Source organism: Eubalaena glacialis, chromosome 3 (assembly GCF_028564815.1).
Source record: "Eubalaena glacialis isolate mEubGla1 chromosome 3, mEubGla1.1.hap2.+ XY, whole genome shotgun sequence".
NCBI classification, from domain to species: domain Eukaryota; kingdom Metazoa; phylum Chordata; class Mammalia; order Artiodactyla; family Balaenidae; genus Eubalaena; species Eubalaena glacialis.
Genome location: NC_083718.1, coordinates 174,091,707 through 174,110,559, shown reverse-complemented (window position 1 = coordinate 174,110,559; position 18,853 = coordinate 174,091,707). Strand labels below are relative to the sequence as shown.

At 49.7% G+C, this 18,853-nt stretch overlaps 1 protein-coding gene and 1 pseudogene across 1 annotated transcript; one reads left to right on the top strand and one right to left on the bottom strand.

Annotated features, from left to right (window-relative positions):
• Window positions 1-1,682: 1,682 nt before the first annotated feature.
• Window positions 1,683-9,503, bottom strand: KDF1 (keratinocyte differentiation factor 1). Its single transcript, XM_061186935.1, has 4 exons — window positions 9,442-9,503; window positions 3,471-4,541; window positions 2,905-2,979; window positions 1,683-2,341 (listed from the first exon to the last, which is right to left on the bottom strand). The coding sequence occupies exons 2-4, from the start codon at window positions 4,507-4,509 to the stop codon at window positions 2,259-2,261; spliced, it is 1,197 nt and encodes a 398-aa protein (XP_061042918.1). The 5' UTR covers window positions 4,510-4,541; window positions 9,442-9,503; the 3' UTR covers window positions 1,683-2,258.
• A 5,853-nt stretch (window positions 9,504-15,356) lies between these two features.
• Window positions 15,357-17,697, top strand: LOC133088836 (protein CEBPZOS-like; annotated as a pseudogene).
• Window positions 17,698-18,853: the final 1,156 nt, after the last annotated feature.

Genomic DNA, 18,853 nt, shown 5'->3' with positions numbered 1-18,853 from the left:
CTGTGGGCCGTGGGTGACCCCTGAATTTCTGGAACACAGCATGTCTGTCCTTTTGGCATTTCAGAATAGCTTGTTAAAGACTTAAAGAAGGTATGCAGTGTTTGGCTTTGTCTGTTTACCAAATTTGTAAACCCTCTTTTCTGGGAATGCCAGTAGTAGTTCCCAAGGCTAAGCTTGGAAAATGGTGCTCTCGGGCCAAGGCTAAGATGGAAGGACTGTGGCATCACTCTCCTACTCTGTCCAGCAATATCCCTGGGCTTCAGTGCCCTGTGGTCATTTATTCTTTTCTTTTATTTATTTATTTATTGGCTGCATTGGGTCTTCGTTGCTGCGCGTGGGCTTTCTCTAGTTGCGGCGAGCGGGCTTCTCATTGCGGTGGCTTCCCTTATTGCGGAGCACAGGCTCTAGGTGTGCAGGCTTCAGTAGTTGTGGTGTGCGGGCTTAGTTGCTCTGCGGCATGTGGGATCTTCCCTGACCAGGGCTCGAACCCGTGTCCCCTGCATTGGCAGGCGGACTCTTAACCACTGCGCCACTAGGGAAGTCCCACGGTCATTTTCTTTACCTTCTTTTTTTTTTGGCCATGCCATGTGGCATGGCGTATGAGATCTTAGTTCCCCGACTAGGGATCAAACTCATGCCCCCTGCAGTAGAAGTGCAGAATCCTAACCACTGGACCACCAGGGAATTCCCGGCCTGTGGTCATTTTCAATCGCAGAGGCCTTGACCTGGAAGAGACAGCAGAGCCTAAGGAAAGGGGCCAGTTTTATCACTGGTACTGGGCCCTGTGGTCATGGCCACAAGGGACCATCCTGTGTGTCCAATAGGAAACTGAACAGACAAGTACAGTTTGTCCAGTCACTTTCCAAAGGGTGCCCATGAGGGCAATAGAAGGTCTGGGGGCTGCTGCAGGTGAAGTGGGGCAGTGAGGGATCCTGGACACCTAGCTTATCATCAGTCAAGACTGGGCTGCTGGGCCTGCTCCGGTCTCACTGAGAGAACAAACACATCCCTGTGTGTGAGGAGTAGCCAAGTAAGATCCTTCTGAACCCAGCTGGGCTCTGATGTCCAAACAGGGGGAGCCTGCTTCTACCCCAAGCAGGTCAGCTTGCCAGCTTGGGGGCACAACTGCCAAGAGGCCAGCTTCCGGATACAGAGCCACAGTTAGTAGCTGCATGACCCACTAAATTCCTTGACACCTCTGAGCGCCAGCACCTGTGAAAGAAGAATGACCCCCCCCCCACTCCTGGGCTGCTGGGAGTGCTGAGCAGACACCAGTGACCCTGAGTGCTGTCCGCACCAGGGGGAGGTGGAGGGAGCAGCAGGTCTGAGGTGGGGTGGGCTGACACGTGCTCAGGGATTTGGGGAAACTGCAGGGATGGCCAGAAGCAGGCCAGCCTACAGGCAGTGAATTGGGGCAACAGAGGGAGTCCAGGCAGGCCTGCCTAGAAGGACCTCTCAACAGTGACAGAAACCACTTGGTAAACCCTTCTCAGGCACAGACACTGTGACTGGCTCTATCTCCTAGAACTCACCGTGAGCCTGACAGATGGGCATCACTGCTCTCAGTTTAGCCTTCTGCCCTCAACCCCACGACACTAAGCCAGGCTGGATACTCTATGCTGTCTCCTGCTCCAGGCAGCAGTCAGGCAAATGGGACAGAAAGGACAGTATCACAGCCAAGATGAGCAGACAGATGTCTATTAAGTTTTGTACTATAGTCGCGTTAGCATGTAGAACATCAGCCGAGAACCTAACTGCTCAGCAGAACGTAACATGGATTGGGCACTGCCCACAGAATTCCAGAGGCCCTGTCTTCCCCCAAACCCAATCCATTTAAGACAAGCTTCTTTTAGCTGTTACCTTCCCTCCCCGCTGTCCTGGGGAGGGGGAGGTTTGCATGATCGGTTATGGGGTGTATGTTACAGGGGGAGCACGTTATGGGGGCAGAGTCAGGATTCAGTTCCAGAAGTTAACCCCTCAGTCTTTGCTTTCCATGACCTAGGCTTCCTGAAGACTGTGGGCAGGAAGGAACAGGCCCAGGCAGGGGTCAGGCCAGCGGAGGACCCGGGGGATGTGGGCACCACGGCTCAGTGAAATGCATGTGGTCCAGGAACCAGTCAGCCAAGGCAGGAGGAGCCAGAGTGGTCACTGCTTCTGGGCTCATGGCCTCCCTCCCACAAAGAGGGTTCTGGTCCCTCTCTTCATGCAGTAGACGTGCTTCTCTCAGAAGGGGTTGCGTCCCCTGGGCCCAGTGCGGGTTAGCAGTAGACCTGGAGCAGGGGTGCCCCTGAAGAGTCTGTGTCAGTGCCCTGGAAGGATGAGTCGTGGCTGGCTTGGTATCCTGAAGGGAAAGGGAGCAGGAAACAGAGGCTCAGAGATGGGGAGGGGCTCATGCAAGTCCCTCAGGCAGGGAGAAACCTGCTGAGAAGGAGCAGAGGGGGACTTGAGCCTGGGTCAGTCTGATCCTGGCTGGGTGATCCACTCAGTTTCTTGACCTCTCTGAACCCCAGTCTCGCTCTCTAAAGGGTAATAACCCTGCTCCCAGGGGCTTGTAAAAGCCAAGAGGATAGCAGTAGAAACCACACATGGTGCCTTCTCAGCACCAATGGATGGCCCTCCTCACCCGCCCTCCATTTTCCTCTCCAGTGACCTGGGTTTAGATGCAGGTTCTGGGCACCTGCCCCCCCGCCCCCCACCGCTGGTTCAGGGGCATCCCCCTGAATCTCTCCCAGCTGAACCTTTAAGCCAGTTTGCAGGACTGGGATGGGGTATAAGGCTGCTCAGGCTTCTCGTCCCTTTCTGATCCCATCCTCACCCACCCCAGGAGGAAGCTGGGAGAGGGGCAGGTGGGGGGCTGCTAGGGCAGTCCCCTCTCCTCTCCACACTCTCATGTCAGGACCAAACCTGGGGCTCCATAAGGCCTCAGCTTCCTGGCGATGGCATCTGCGGTCGTCTCCTGGGATATCTGCACTGTGAGTTCTAGGGAGGGAACATGAAGGGGCAGTGGTCATTATCACATGCTTTCAACCCTATTCCCCACTTCTGCCCCCAGCCCATTGAGAGAGGGGCCATTCACCCCTAGGCTGGGCTAGGGAAACGATGTTTAAAACAAAGACGGAGAGAGAGAGAGAGAGAGAGAGAGAGAGAGAGTGTGTGTGTGTGTGTGTGTCGGTCTGTCTGTGCAGGGATGAATGGGTGGGTAGGGGTTTTGGTCAGGTAAGAGGTCCAAATTCGCATGGGTTCCTGGGTCCTGTTAACTAGGCTAGCTGGTTGGGCCTGAAAGCTACTCTGGCAGGTGGCAGCAGGGGACAGAAAGAACCTGTTAGGGGATGTAGAAGAGTGGAGAAAAAGGAGGAGGAAGAGCTGGGACCGGCTGAGGGTGGACCCACAGTGGCCAAAGACCCCAGTGCAACCCTCCCTGTCCAGAGCCTCCTCTACTCTGCCCCTCAGCCCTGTGGGGCCCCACCTACCATCCTGGCTGAGCCCTGAGCCCACCATGGTCTCATGGCCACTGTCAGGGGCAGGGGCAGCAGAGGCAGCCACCCTGGTTGAGCGCCCCTCTGTGGTCTGCGGGCGGGCACGGCTCTTTCGGGTACTGATGCGAATGATGCCGCGTACCAGGCGGCCCTCAGCGTCCTGCTCATCCAGGTGGTAGTCCTGGGTGATGCTGCTGATAAGGTCCGATATCTTACTGGTCTTCTCCAGGAACACAGTGTCTGAGGTGCACTTGGCCAGCTCGTCGATCTGGTGTACACTGAACAGCTCTGTCAGCTTCTTGAAGATGAGCACATCGATCTCTCGGCTGGACATGGAGCCACTGCCTATCTCGGGCAGGTCCAGGTCCGACTCGTGGAAGGAGTAGTACTCCTCAGAGCCTCGGGGACTGCTGGCAAGGGTGCTGGGCAGGCTGTGCCGTATGGGTGGGGGGTCGGCCAGTGGCTCCTTGCAGCAGGAGTCCGCGTCCGGGGCTGGGGAGGTGGTGCTGCGGTAGGGATACACAGGAATGCCTTTGAGCTTGACGTCAGGGTAGCTGAAGCTGCTACCCATGGCCGACTTGAGCCGCTGGCCATCCCGCCGGCTGGGAGGGGCACGGTCAGGGCTGGGGGGCACTCCGTTGTGCTCCTTGACCCAGTTGGCTTCAGCAGCCCCTTCAGGGGAGTCCCCAGCGGACAAGCAGGGGCTGCAGCCCCGCACACAGGCTCCACAGCGCTGGAGGCAATCCCGGCAGCGGCGGAAGCAGAAGGCAGCCCGGCACCAGTCCCACACCCAGGGTTGCCAGAGCAGGCAGCAGGCTGGGGGCTCAGCAGCCTGCTCAGCAGAGCCAGAGATGAAGGTAAGGCTCTCGGGTCCATGGTGGCCGGGGTCCTTGGGGTCTGGCCTACGGGTGCGGCGGCTCGGTGGGGCCCAGGATGGCTCGTCATATGTCTCCAGGCATAGCTCCGTTGGCCGCTCCCAGGGTCCCAAGCGTGGGGGCCCAGATGATGGGCGGGGGTGTCCAGGGCGGGGCATGGCTCACCGCATGGTTTGCCGTAGCCAGGCACCTGTGGGGGAGAGGCCAGGAAGGAGTCAGGATCAGAGGTTGGCGGCGAGCTCCTGCGCTATGACCTGAGGAGCTTCAGACTTCTGGTTTCTGAGAGGTCTGTGATGTGGATGGGCCCAGGTATGCCCACGAACCCTGTCTAGTATCCCCTTGCTCCCCAGAGAGGAAGTTCTTTCTGTGGTCTAACTATGTATCAGAATCTCCTGGGACTTCACACCCATTGGGATCGTTACTATTAAAAACAGAAATGACAAGCATTGGAGAAGATATGGAGAATTTGGAACCCTTGTGCATTGCTGGTGGGAATATAGAGTGGTATGGCTGCTGTGGAAAACAGTGTGGAGTTTCCTCGAAAAGTTAAACATAAAATTACCATCTGATCCAGCAATATCACTTCTGCATATATACTCAAAATGACTGAAAACAGGCACTCAAACAGATATTGGTACACCAGTGTTCACAGCAGCATTATTCACAATAGGCAGAGATGGAAACAACCCAAATGTTCACTGATGGATGAATGAATAAACAAAATGTGGTCTATACACACAATGGAATATTATTCAGCCCTAAAAAGAAATGAAATTCTGATACACACTATAACATTGATAAGCCTTGAGACATTACGCTACATGAAATAAGCCTGACACAAAAGGACAAATATTGTATGGTCCCGCTTATATGAAATATCTAGAACAGTCAAATTCACAGAGACAGAAAGTAGAATGGTAGTTGCTGGAGATGGGGGAGAATGGAAAGTTAGTATATAACGGGTAGAGTTTCAGTTTGGGAAGATGAAAAAGTTCTAGAGATGGATGGTAGTGATGGTTATACAACAGTGTGAATGTGTTTAATGTCACAGGACTATAATGTTAAAATTACGTTAAAAAATTAAAATGGTATATTTTATGCATACTTTACCATATAAAAAGAAAAATCTCCTGGGATCTCACTTTCTGGGCAACGGTCTCCCTGAGTTTCTTCCCACTGTTGGTAAGCCCAGCAGCACAGAGCCTCTGAGGCTGCTCAACAAATGCCTTTCCATTGACTTGCTACAGAACCTGATCATTACCACCTTCCCTTTCTTCCCCTCCTCTTTCAAATCAGACATGGGAATCAACAGGTCCCTGGTCAATGTTTCAGTATGGCTCAGATTTGCTCTCCTATCAACATTTAACATCAAGCACTGTTTTGCTTCCTTTGACTAGACGAGAAAGCCAAGCCTCAAAATACATCTTCTTTCCCTTTTCGACTTGGTTGCTAGCAAGCTCAGAGCTAAGATTTCACTGAACCTGGCCCTGTGTTAGGTACAGAAGAACCAAAAATGAATGAACTATAGGCGCTGTTCCTGTGATTCACACATGGTTTTGTAGGGAAAACAGATGCTTAAAAGCTCATGAGCTGGAACACGTAGGATATATGGGGCATCATGGGAGTAAACAACTCTGCCTGCGGGAACATTACATAGTGATGTACTTGGGAGGGTCCTTGATCACATGTAGGGGTGTGCTGGGGAGTAACTATCCTTAGCCTGGATTTTCTGAGACATTAATCTCTTAACTTTTTATTTATCCCTGATTTAATGGCACTAGTGTCCTAGAACTGGTGATGTGAAAGGAACCTGGGACTGGGCATCAGGATATCTGTATCCTAGTCCCAGTTCTGGCTCTAATAGGCAATGTGCTTTGGGCAAATCAATGCTACCTCACTAAACTGGCCCACCACCATCTCTCACCCACATACTGTCAAGGCCCCCATCCTGGCCACCTCTATTCCCTTCTACTTATGGCAGCCAGTGACAATTTAAAACAACAACAACAAAACACAAATCTGGAGAAACTTGGCAGACACTACTTTAATCAAATGATCAAAGTTAACATTATTAATAATGGGACAAACTGACATGATGTGTCTCCTGATACTATGCACTAAAAAGGACACAGCATCGCTTATGGAGTAGTCCTGCCAAAAATGTATAACCTGAATGTAATCATGAAGAAACATCAGACAAGCCCAAGTTAAGGGACATGACACTAAATGGACTGTGTGATCCTGAATTGAATCCTGGATCACAAGGAGAAATTGGATAATTGGTAAAATTTAAAAATAGACTGTATATTATTTAATAGTATTACATCAATGTTAAATTTCCAATGTTAAATTCAATGTTAAATAAGACAATGTTCTTATTCTTAGGCAACATATACTGAAGCATTTAGGGGTAAAGAAGCATGATGTCTGCAACCTAACCTCAAAGGGTTCCCCCCAAAACAGAAGGTATATGTGTGTAGACAGAGAAAGGGAGGGAATGTTAGCCATGGTGAATGCAGATGAGGAGGATACAGGAATTCTTTAACTATTCCTGCAACTCTTCAACCCATTCCCCCAGCCCCACTCAGCGGTCCTTCTCCAAGGACACTCCAGAACCTCAAGTCAGATGGGAGCCCCTCTCCCCACAGCATTCTGCTGGGCTCTTGGTCAGCTGAGTTGGCTTTGAACCCATTGTTTGAAGATAAGCCTATATGACCCCAAGGGGCAGGGACTGTGTCTGATTCCTTTCTGCATCAGTGTCTAGAACAGGGTTGGTACAGTAAGTACTTCAGGAGACTAATACATTCTGTGTGACCTCTGGGTAGAACCAGGACCATTAGGTAGAAAGAGAAAGGACTTAGGCTCCAGGCTGACCAGAGTTGGGGGAGCAGCAGTCTGGCGAGAGTAAGGTGAAGTCCCCCTCCAAAGGTGTGCAAACTGAAATTGTAACAGGTGACTTGAAAGTCCCTCACAATCCAGAGAGGCAAGTGGTTAAAAACCTTTGCCTGGGTTTGAGCAATGTTGGGGTGGGTATGGATTTATTCATTCACTCATTTATGAATATTTACTGAGAGCCTGCTTGTATGCCAGACACTTCTAAATTCCGTGGATAAAGTGGTAAAACAGACAAAATTCCCTAACCTCAGGAGTTTGCCTTCTAGTGAAAGAGTTAATTATTGAAAGCTTACATTATTCTCAGTGCTTTAAATGTATTCAACTAATTAATTCTCACAACCCTATTTGTAGGTATTATTGTTGTTGTTGTTATACAGAGGCACAGAGAGGTTAACTAAGTTGTCCAAAGCCACACAGCTGTTTGAATGCAAGTGGCCTGGCCCAGACTCTTATCCACTACCCCATCCCATCTATTATTTGGGAGGAAGGGGGCAAAGTGGTCAGCTGCCAGCTCCATGGGTGAGCCTGTGCCCAAGGAGGGCCTGCATAGGGAGAGCCCTGAGTCTTCCAGGCTCAGCCCTTGGATCAGGAGGGTGGGCACATCTACACTGTTTGAACCACACTGAGCTCTGGGGTACCTGGGGTTTGTAAGAACAACAAGACGTTATTGTTCATGGTCTTGGTTACTGTCTCCTCCTCTACCTCCAAGGTTTTAGCAGTCACTACCATTCATTAAATTCATCCAACAAATATTTTCTGAGCACCTACCATGTGCTCAGCACTGTACTGAATGCTGAGGAAGCAGCAGCAAATGGGCCAGAAATAGGCTCCAGCTCAAGAGGACTTTTGCTTTATTTAACACTCACAATTGCCTGGCAAGTATTATATCTCCACTTTACAGGTCAGGAATCTGAAGCTCAGAGAGGTGAAGTGACTTGCCCAGAGACACCTAGCTGGAAAGGAATGGAGCTGGATTTGTACTGTGGTCCGCCACACTCTGGAGCCCCTGTACTTTGCTCTGTGCCACACATCTCGGGGTGGGGGGGGTGGGATGGAGGAAAGGGGGACAAAACCTGGGGTAAGGACAGTGCTTGGCTTCAGTTTTCCCCTCCTTTCTAGGCCCTAAACCCTCCTAAAGTCAATCTCAGCCCATTTTGTCCTGGCTGTATCTCTCCCTCACTGCTGCTGCCCCCACCTCCAAAATCCTAGGAACACCAGTCTCTTGGTTTATCAGGGGCTCCTGTTGTGGCCTGGGGTAAGACTCCTGGCCTCAGTTTTCTCGTCTTTAACAAGGGGAGTGAGGAGTATCTTCAGGGGCCACCTTGAGGTTTAAATGAGATCTTACTGCTTAGGGGCCTTAGAGCTGTGCCTGGCACCTGGGAGGGGCTGAGTCAGTGGGCGCCCCAAGGCACTGCAGGGATCCTCCTCAGGGTCAGAAGCTCCCAGGTCCCAGGCACACCCTCCCCAAACTTCTAATTGATGCTCTCCCACTCCCCCTTAGTCCCTGAGAACACACACACTCCGAGGTGTGTCTCCGTCCCATCCCCTTCTTCCGAAGGTGCTCAGGTCAGGACCGGCCGCACCAGCCTGTGTCCCACCCACTCGAGTCTTGCACACCCGGCCGAGAGGGGCACCCCAGCCCTGCTCACGAAACAGCCGTCGGCTCTCGTGTCCGGCATCCGCGCACCCTTGATCTCCTGCCCCAAAGGCTCAGCCCGGGACTCCGCATCCGCGGGCACCTACCTAGTCCCGGGGGCAAGGAAGAAGCAGACCCCGGCACTGCCGCTCGGACTAGCATAGCCCCTACACCAGCAATGCCCTCGGGGCAAGCACCAGCTTCGCCAGCTGCAGGGGCCCTCTTCCCGCGGGCGGACCCAGCCTCTCGACACTGTTCCTCAGGGTGTGCACGGCCCCGTCTCCCCTCCCGCCCCCGCCTCCCCGGCAAGCACGGCTCCCACCCCAAGCCAGCGCAGCCCTAAGGGCGAACACGGTCCCCTCACCCCAGTTTGCCCGCCCAGCCCAGGCGCCCGCTCAGGCCGCTCCCTGGCCGGGCCCGGCCCGCGCACCCCGGAAGTGGGAGGGTGGCACCGGAGGAACCGGCCCCGGGACCCTCGCTCGCCCGGGCGTAGCCTCAGGGGTCTCTCCACACCGGTGCCGCCTTGGTTCGCGCCCCCTCGGGCCCGCGTGGGGCTTACCTGTCCCGCCAGGTGAGCCGCCTCCAGCTCGGCCCCTCCCCCCGCCCCCCTCGCCGCTCACCTGGGGCGCAGGTGAGCGTCTCGCGGGAGCACTGCACGGGTCGCCGCTGAGGACACACTTCCTGCCTCCGCGAAGCGCCTCCGCCGCGCACCTGGGCCGAGGCCCCGCCCTGGGAGCTGGGCGGGCACTGCGGCCGGGCTCTGGCCCTCGGTCCGCGGACTGCGAGAGCAGCGCTCGGCCTAGTCCGGGTAAGTGAGGTGTGGCGGGCACGGTGGACAGACGGCGGGGCTCAGTTTGCTTTTCTATTAAATGGACAGATGGGCCCAGCAATCTCTGAGCTGCTGCGGAGGACTTGCCGGGCCTTAAATGCTAAGCTCAAAGGGCATGTCTCCTGAAACTCCTTCCCTGACCCCTACGCCTGTCTGGTTTTCTCTGTACTCCTTATCATAATACTCAGCACACTGTTTTCTTGTCTTCCGTCTCCTCCTTTAGCCTCTGACTAGGGTATGCTCTTGTTCCCAAATGCCCCGGGTGCCCAGAGCAGGACCTGGCACATCCTAGGCGCTCAGGAGATGTTCTCTACTGATTGAATCGTTGGGACCTGATTTCTCCGTTTGTCCTGAGGCAGAACTGGAGGCCTGGTTCCTCTGCTCTGATCAGTTCACCTTCTCTTTTCCAGGAAATCTGCAGAGGAAGACAGAGGCCTCTGCTCTGGGGCGGGTGGAGGAGGAGACTGGGCTGTGCAGTCCTGAAACATCCCAGATCAGCAGAGGTGGCCACAATGGGCCATGGTCACCGCATCCCATGGGGTCTCTGCAAGAGGCAATATCATTGGGTGGCAAGAGTCAGGGGTCGGATTATTCTGGGTTCCTGCTCCCCTTAATACTAACTTAATAACAATAGCACCAATAAACAAGTGACTTTTAGGGAACATCTCCAGGATCCACGCTAACCCCCTTACTTGCATAGTATTATTTAGTCCTTACACCTGAGGATTACACCTCAGGTGTTATCATTCCCATTTTACAGGTGAGGAAACTGAGACTTAGGATGGGGAAATTATTTGCTCAGGCAGTTGGTCCAAATGGTGTGACTTTGGGCAAGACACTTCCTTCTTTAAGCCTCATCTGTGGAGATAATAGTACCTCTCTCCAACTGGGAGAATTAAAAAAGATAATGGATGCAAAATGAGATAAAGGATACGGGAAGAGATCACTGGGGTAAGGATTGGTAAGTGGGAGGAATTCAGTACTGCCTAGCCCCTTTCCCTCCAGGTGTACCAAAGATGCACAACCTCCTAAGCCTAGATGGAGATACTGCCAATTAGGACAGTATCTTCTTCTGCCCTGTTTGAGTTGCCTAGTCCTCTCCTTGCCCAGCCAGGGTGGGACACTCCTTGGAAGCTAATTCCCATGGCAACTGGGGGGTTTCCTTCCCTATCTCACCTCTCAGGACACCATTGTCTCATTCCACAGGTGCCCTGCCATGTGCACAGAGTAGATGCTCAATTTCCACCAGAGACCCTCCTTGGCAGTCCCTCCCACCACATCTTGTTCACATTCTCACCTGGGGCAAGTGGCCGTTGTACCTTCATTTGGAGCTCAGAAAGTGAGTCACATAGTGTACAATTGAACATCTGTGTGCCCTAAGACCCAGTAAGTGCATTCCTGTGTTACAGACACAAGAATTTCACACATATGCCAAGAGACATGTACAAGAATGGTAGTAGAAACATTGTTCACAGTAGCCCCAAACTGAAAACATCCAAATGCCATTGATAGGAGGTAAAGAAACGTGGAATAATTATATAGCAGTAGAAAATGAGTGAAAAATAGCAGTATGGCTGGATCATGGTGATATAATACTGAGTGAAAAAAATGCAAGTCCCAGAAGAGTGCATGTGGAATGGTATCCTTTTCATAAAGTTCAAATACAACTAGAAGTACTATATTTAGGCATAATATTGGGTTGAACCATATGAACTTGCTGTTTTTGACCTGTTTTGACCTAAAAAAAGGGAGAGAGGGCAAATTTAGTACTAATTTATGTGTGAAAAAAAAACTTAAAAAAAAAAGGCAAGAGAATGAGGAACACAGAATTCAGAATAGTGATTGCCTGAGGGTGGGGTAGTGGAGGGGTCAGGAATGGTGGGGAACCATAAGTAGATTTAATTTTTAGTGATGTTCTGATTCTTGTGTTGGATTCAAGGACTTTCATTTTATCATGAATGAATGAGTGCATGAAAAAAATAACAATTTATGCTGTAACTAAATAATTAAGGGCATGGTTACTTGCCAGGTTTTCAAGGTAGCAAAAATCCAAGCATCTGGAATCTTATTTAGTTTTCCCCCATTCATATATTCATTCTTTTCTTTTAAAGATTAAAGTATAATTTACATACAGTAAAATTTACCTTTTTTAGGGTACAGTTCTGTGAGTTTTGAAAAATACATACAGTTGCATAACCACCACCACAAATCAAAATATAGATCAATTTCATCACTCCCCCCAGATTTCCCTAAACCCTTCTGCAATCAGTTCCTCCCCACTATCTCAGCCCTTGGCAACCACTGATCTTTCTTCTGTCTTCATAGTTTTGCTTTTTCCAGACCATGTTTAGTAAAAGTACATTGCAAAATTCTGATTCTGTAGTACCTAAAATGCTGTAGATTAATAAGTAGGAACATGATGATTGAAGCAGCTCAGAACTACTTTCTTTGTCTAGAAAGAAAAAAAAAGAAAAAGGGGAAGGAAGGGAAATATGATCTCTGAACCTCTGCCTGCACTTGCTGATGTATGAGGGAAACTTTCTCTGGAGCCCCTGCCTCTCACCAGCTGTGGGGCTTGGAGAAGCCACTTCCCTTCTCCTCATCTGTAAAATGGAGATAATATTTCCTCCTCCAGAGTGTTTTGTGGAGTACTTTGCAAAAGGCACAAGTTAGCTGGTATTTTAATCATAGCCACACTGAAACCTCTCTCCTCATCTGCCCTTCTCCCTCCCACACTCAAATACACTGGGCCTTGTTCCCAAGGGCCCATACCCCTGCCACAGTGTATACTGAAAAACTCTGTCAAAAATTGATGACAGTGTAGGTATATACCAAAAAGAACTGAAAACAGGTACTTATACGCCAGTGTTCATTGCAGCACTATTCACCATAGCCAAACGGTGGAAAACTCAAGTGTCTATCAACAGATGAGTGGATAAACAAAATATGGTATATACACACAATGGAGTATTATTTAGCCATGAAACGAATGAAGTTCTGATACATGCTACAACATAGATGAACCTTGAAGACATCATGCTAAGTAAAATAAGCCAGACACAGAAGGACAAATATTGTGATTCCACTTATATTAAATATTCAGAATAAACAAATTCATAGAGACAGGGATTAGAGGTTTCCAGGGGCTGGAGGGAGGGAGGAATTGGGAGTTATTGCTTAATGGGTACAGAGTTTCTATTTGGGATGATGAAAAATCTTGGAAATAGAAAATGGTGATGGTTGCACAACAGTGTGAATGTAATTAATGCCACTGAATTGTAACTTAAAAATGGGCAAAATGGCAATTTTTCTGTATATATATATATATATATTTTGGTTGTTTTTGTGTGTTTGTTTACCACAATTTAAAGCCCCCAATGGGCTTCCCTGGTGGCGCAGTGGTTAAGAATCTGCCTGCCATTGCAGGGGACACGGGTTTGAGCCCTGGTCCGGGAAGATCCCACATGCCGTGGAGCAACTTAGCCCGTGTGCCACAACTACTGAGCCTGTGCTCTAGAGCCCGCGAGCCACAACTACTGAGCCCGCGTGCAAAAACTACTGAAGCCTGCGCGCAGCAGCAAAGACCCAATGCAGCCAAAAATAAAAAAATTTAAAAAAAAGAAAAGAGAAGATTAAAAAAAAAAAAGTCCCCAACAGAATTCCCTGGTGGTCCACTGGTTAGGACTTGGTGTTTTCACTGCTGAGGGCCTGGGTTCAATCCCTGGTCGGGGAACTAAGATCCTGGCTTGGCCAAAAAAAAAAAAAAAAAAAGCCCCCAAACTGATGACATTCTTTGAAAACAAAACACGGTACCTTATGGGTCCAGCATTTAGCATAACAAAGGAGAGAAGTCTATTGGAGTGACGTTTCCAGATAATAGTCCACCTCTCCTGTGCACTTCTCTTTACAGTATACAAAGCAAACACCTTTAAATTTGATCCTTACAACAGCCCTAGAGGTAGCCATGGTCATATTCATTTTACAGATGGGGAAACTGAGGCACATCAAGGTCCCAAGGCCATACTGTGAGTTAGTAGTGGAGCTGGGTGGGAACCCAGTCCTTCTGGCTCCCAGTAAGAAACACTGTGTCCTCCTCCTGGCCCTTAAAGCTGTGTTTGGGCTTCTTTCTAAGCAGAAAGTCCTGCCTTTTTAACCACCTGAGTTCAGTTTTTCCTCTTGGCCACAGTTGGGGACCATTGTCCTGATCCTCTGCTTCCACCCCTGTTGCTCTGTTCTGATCGATGTTTACTTTTCTGGTCTCCTTCCTCGGCCACCATTCAGGCTCCTGGACTGGTGAAAGAATGAGGGGGAGAGGGAGGTGTCAAGGATGGCTGGGGTTCTGGCTTGTGCTAGTGGATGGATGGAGATGACTGGGGAGGGCAGGTTTGGGGTATAAAAGTGTAAACTTGGAGTTAGACCTGTTGAATTTAATGATTTGTGAGATGGCCAAGAAATATCATGATTGTATATATGGATGACATTCACAGTGATACTTAGAAGCTATAAGACCTGCAGCTTTGGGTGTGAGGAGAAGCAGTGGGTCAGGGGAGTGTGGGCAGTGGAGTGTGGATCCATGGGTATGCGCTCCTTGCCTCTGGTGTGCTTCTCTCATAGGGGGCACTAGGGGGCAGCACTCAACGGCAGAAATTGCCAGAACTTCGGAGTCACAGGATCTAAGTTGGAGTCCTAGATATACCCCTGTTCAGCAACAGTGTGAACTTATCTCTTTGAACCTCAGCGTTTCTCATCCTAAAATGGGATTAATGTGAGGTAGGACAGAATGGTGGTTCAGAGTTTGAACTCTGGAGCCAGGGAGCCTGAATTTATGTCCCAATTCTGCCACTTGCTAGCTGTGTGACTTTGACCACATTATTGAACTTCTCTGTGCCTCAGACGCCTTGTCCACAATGTTAAAGTAGTAATAGTTTCATGTGGTGATTACTACAGAGGCCAGCACATGGTAATTAGATGACAGCTATTTTATTTTAACCCCTTCTTCCTGCCCCCTCTCTGCCTCCCCAGCCATTCTGGGGCCAGGACTCTCAGAGGCCAGACCACTGCCTCTGGGAATAAGCAGGAGAACAAATTACTACGACTGACCATAATCATCTACTATGTGTTAGGTATATTATGAGCCTTATTCCCATTTAATCCTCACAATAACTCAGTGAATATAGATCCCAAATCCTTATTTTATAGCTAAGAAAATGGGTTCAGAGATTTAAGCCTCTTGCCCAAGTTCACACAACTAGTTAAGGGGCAGAGCCCAGAACTGAGCCCAAGTTCTTTCTGTTCAGAGCCTGAGCTCTTTGCAGTGGCTCCTCTGGATACCACTGAAACTGGGCTCTGGAGAATGCCCCAGGCCCCAGCAGAATGGGGGAATTCTCCCCTCAAGAATTCCCTTCTGTAATCAGCTCTAATTCTACTTACCATACCTCTCTTTCCCAGATATAATTTCCTGGACTTCTGAATGGAATAAATGGAATGGAACCACCTGAAAGGGAGCCCCGTGGGAAAAGAATGGTGGCGGATGAACAGAATTGGAACATGGAAGTTGAGGCTGTCTTGGCTCTTCTGATTGGTCAATCTGTCTATATTTGTCAAACAGTGGGCCAATGACTGTTCAGAGTTGCCGCTCCCCTTTCCTTCATTGGCTAAAGGATGGTGTTCCTGGAGGCTGGAGAGAACCACGGGAGTCCTGGAGTTATGCTGGGGAATGTTGGACAGGTAAGCTGGGATCTGGGCTGGGCTGATAATGTGGTTAGAGGTGTAGTTGGAGCCCTGGAGTTCTAAGGAGCTGGGCTATAAGCGCTTCTGGAACTCTAGGTTGGGCTGTTGAGAGGGAGACCCCAGGTCCACCTGACACTGGGGGAATGACTGGGGCTCCCTGGCTTTAGTTTGCATGGCACCCAGTTGCTAGGCCTGGAGGGAGCTGCAGGCCGAGAAGCCGTCCTGTACCAGGTTGAGCCGGTGGCTGCTTCTTTGGTTCTGAATTTGGTTCTAAGCCCTAGTAGAGGTATTTTCTGCAGAGTCCTCGTGCTGGAAGAAACTTCATCCAACTCCTTCAGTTTACTGATGAGGAAATAAGGCTCCTGAAGAGAATGGCTTTAGCCGAGGTCACATAGTGAATAAGCAGTGGGCCCTGGAGGAGGTGGTGTCAAGACAGGCTTGGTTCAAATCCTGCCTTTACCACCTAGTGCTTTGTGAGCTGGGGCAGCAACTCAGCCTGTCTGGGCTTTAGTTTCCACATCAGTAAAATCTATTCATTCAGACCTTCTCTTGCCTAGCCTCCACCTCACCCCCAGTACTGCTCCCTCACTCTCTTACACACACACACACACACAACACAACACACACACAGCACACACACACAGCGGCTTGGACACACATAGCCGATGCTGAGTCTCCCGGTCCCTCACAGGGAACAATAGGAAGCTCTGGCCACTGAACACCACCCCCAATTTCTGGCTCTCTCGCCCTGCCCCCAGCCAGTCTCACATCCCCTGTTAAGCCTTCCCAGAGAGCCCCCAGCTAGAAGGCTGTCTCCCTGAGTTACCGCAGAAGGCTGTCTGAGCCCTCCTCTGATGCTTACCCTCTCCCCAGACAGGAGCTCCTGGAGAGTAAAGTCTGGTCTGATTCATCTCTGAGTCCCCAGCACCCAGCTCAGGACAGGGTCCAAGGGCTATGGCTGGGAGTGTTTGTGGGAGGAGTAAGTGAAGGAAGCCCCTCCAACCCCTCCCCTTTCTCGGGAGCCCATGACCTTCACCCTCCCAAACCACTGATGTGGCAGAAAGAGCCCTGGAGTGGGGACTCACACAGACTTAGGACGAAAACTCAGCCCAGACTCTTCCTAACTGTGGGTACTTGGGAAATGACCTCACTTCTCCGAGCCTCAGTTCCCTCTTCTATAAGTAGCCTTTCTGGGATGCGGACGTGTAAGCTGAGAACTGGAAGACTTAGACCGAAAGACCTAGAGGAAGAGTCTTCTGGGCAGAGTAAAGAGCTGGTGTGAATGGTGCAAGATGGAGATGAGCTTGGCATGTTCGAGAAACAGAAAGGAAGCTAGCATTGTTGGAGCGCATTGAGCAAGGGGAGAGTGACTGGTGGTGGGGGTGGAGACGTGGCGGGCACTGGACTGCACCGGGCTCGAAGGCCACTGAAGAGTCTGTCTTTTAATCTAAGTGATATAGGAAGTAACTGGGGGGGGGGTGTCTCAAGTGGGGGGGGGGTGACTTGGTCTAATACCCCAGAAGCTTCACTCTGGTCCCTGTATGATGACTGCCGGAGAGTAAGAGTGGAGGCAGGGAGTCCAGTGAGGAGGCTTTGGGAATAATCCAGGCGAGAGAGACAGTGGCCTGGACCAGGGTGTGCCTGGGAATGAGGGGAGAAGTGGTCGGATACATGATATATTCTGGATGTGGATCCCACAGGACTGGATGTGCCAGACATGGGCAGAGAGGGCTCAGGATGGCCCTTGGTTCAGTTATCTATTGCTGAGAAATAAACCACCCCAAAACTTAGTGGCTTAAAATGATATATTATTTCTAAAAATTCTGTGGTTCAGCGGGGGTCAGCTAGCCAATTCTGCTGGTTTTGCCTGGTGTCACTTATGGGTCTGCATTCAGCTGGGAGCAGCGGGGGCTCGATTACCACGAGGGCATTGCCTCTCTGAGGACCTCTCTTCACCTGGTCTCTCACCATTCAGAAGTCTGATGCACAGCCCCACGAGTACGTGCCTCAGGATGGCCCATACTATGGATCCACTGGCAAAGAAGATCTTTAAAGGAGTTTTAGTAGCTGAACTTGTGAGCATTTTTTGGAACATATTTTTTGTTTGAGAAGAAGAACACAAGCCAAGATTTCAGGCAAACAATGAACAAGAAATTCCCCTTCATCTTGGAAGTTTATTACAAATCCATTGAACATTCTGGAATGTTACAGAATCAAGAGCAAGGTCAAGAAAAGTGGCTTAACAGCAAAAATTAGAAATTTGACCATCGATCAAGGTTTGCCCTATTTCATAGTATCAGGCAAGATTAAAATTCCAAAATTGACATGGATGGATTTTAGAATATTTAAGGTTAAATGTAAATTCTAATTAAGCCAGAGGTTTTGTTCTTTGGACTAACTGTGAAGAAATTGATGGAAGGTTTGTTTATTATAAATGGAGTTTTGTTTACTACTCAAAATAAAGTGGTTCTCCTTAAAAAAAACAAACTCCCCTATGATTCTGAATACGTAAACCTTTCAAAATAGATAAAATAGTAAAACATCTATTTTAAATATTTATTACATTTTTTCTTTTCCATTATAGTTTATTACAAGATATTGAATATAGTACCCTGTGCTATACAGTGGGACCTTGTTGTTTATCTAATTTATCCCCCTCTCCTTTCGCCTTTGGTAACCATGGGTTTGTTTTCTATGTCTGTGAGTCTGTTTCTGGTTTGTAAATAAGTTCATTAATATTTATTACATTTTAAGTCACACATTTAAAATCATATTATCTAAAAACATATTAACTAGAAATATTGCTTTTATCCATTTTCACTTTACCTGAAACAGTATTCAAACTCTACATAAATGTCTCTGGTATTTACTACTAGAGCCACTTTGGAATAAAATTCGTCATAAAATTCAAAAAACAAGCAAACAAAAACGAAGTCTAGCTGACCTTCACAGCGAGGCACCTGGCTTCCAAGAGGACAAGCCCCACTGTGCAAGTGCTTATTGACTCTTTGCTTGCTTCATGCTTCTTGGCATCCCATTGGCCAAAGCAAGTCATATAGCCAAGCCCAGAGTCAGCATGGGAGGGGACACACAAGGGCATGGATATCTGGAGGCCTGCTTCATTGGAGGCCACCAAAGTAACAGTTTAGCACAACCCCCTGGGTTTGTGGTCTAAGGAAATGGGTGAAATTCAAGGGTAGAGGGGAAAGAACAGGGTTTGTCGGAAGTGGTAGGGTGATGGTGCAGTGTCCCGCCCCCAGATCTCCCAAGTGAGCCACTGAGGAGGACAGTAGGCTTGGGAGAGCCAGCAGCAGTGGACAGTCAAAGTCCCTGGCAAGTATGGTGAGGCAGGGGAGGGGGTGGTAATCAAGGTAGAGAACCTGAAAAGCCTCTAGGCCATTCCCTCACTCAA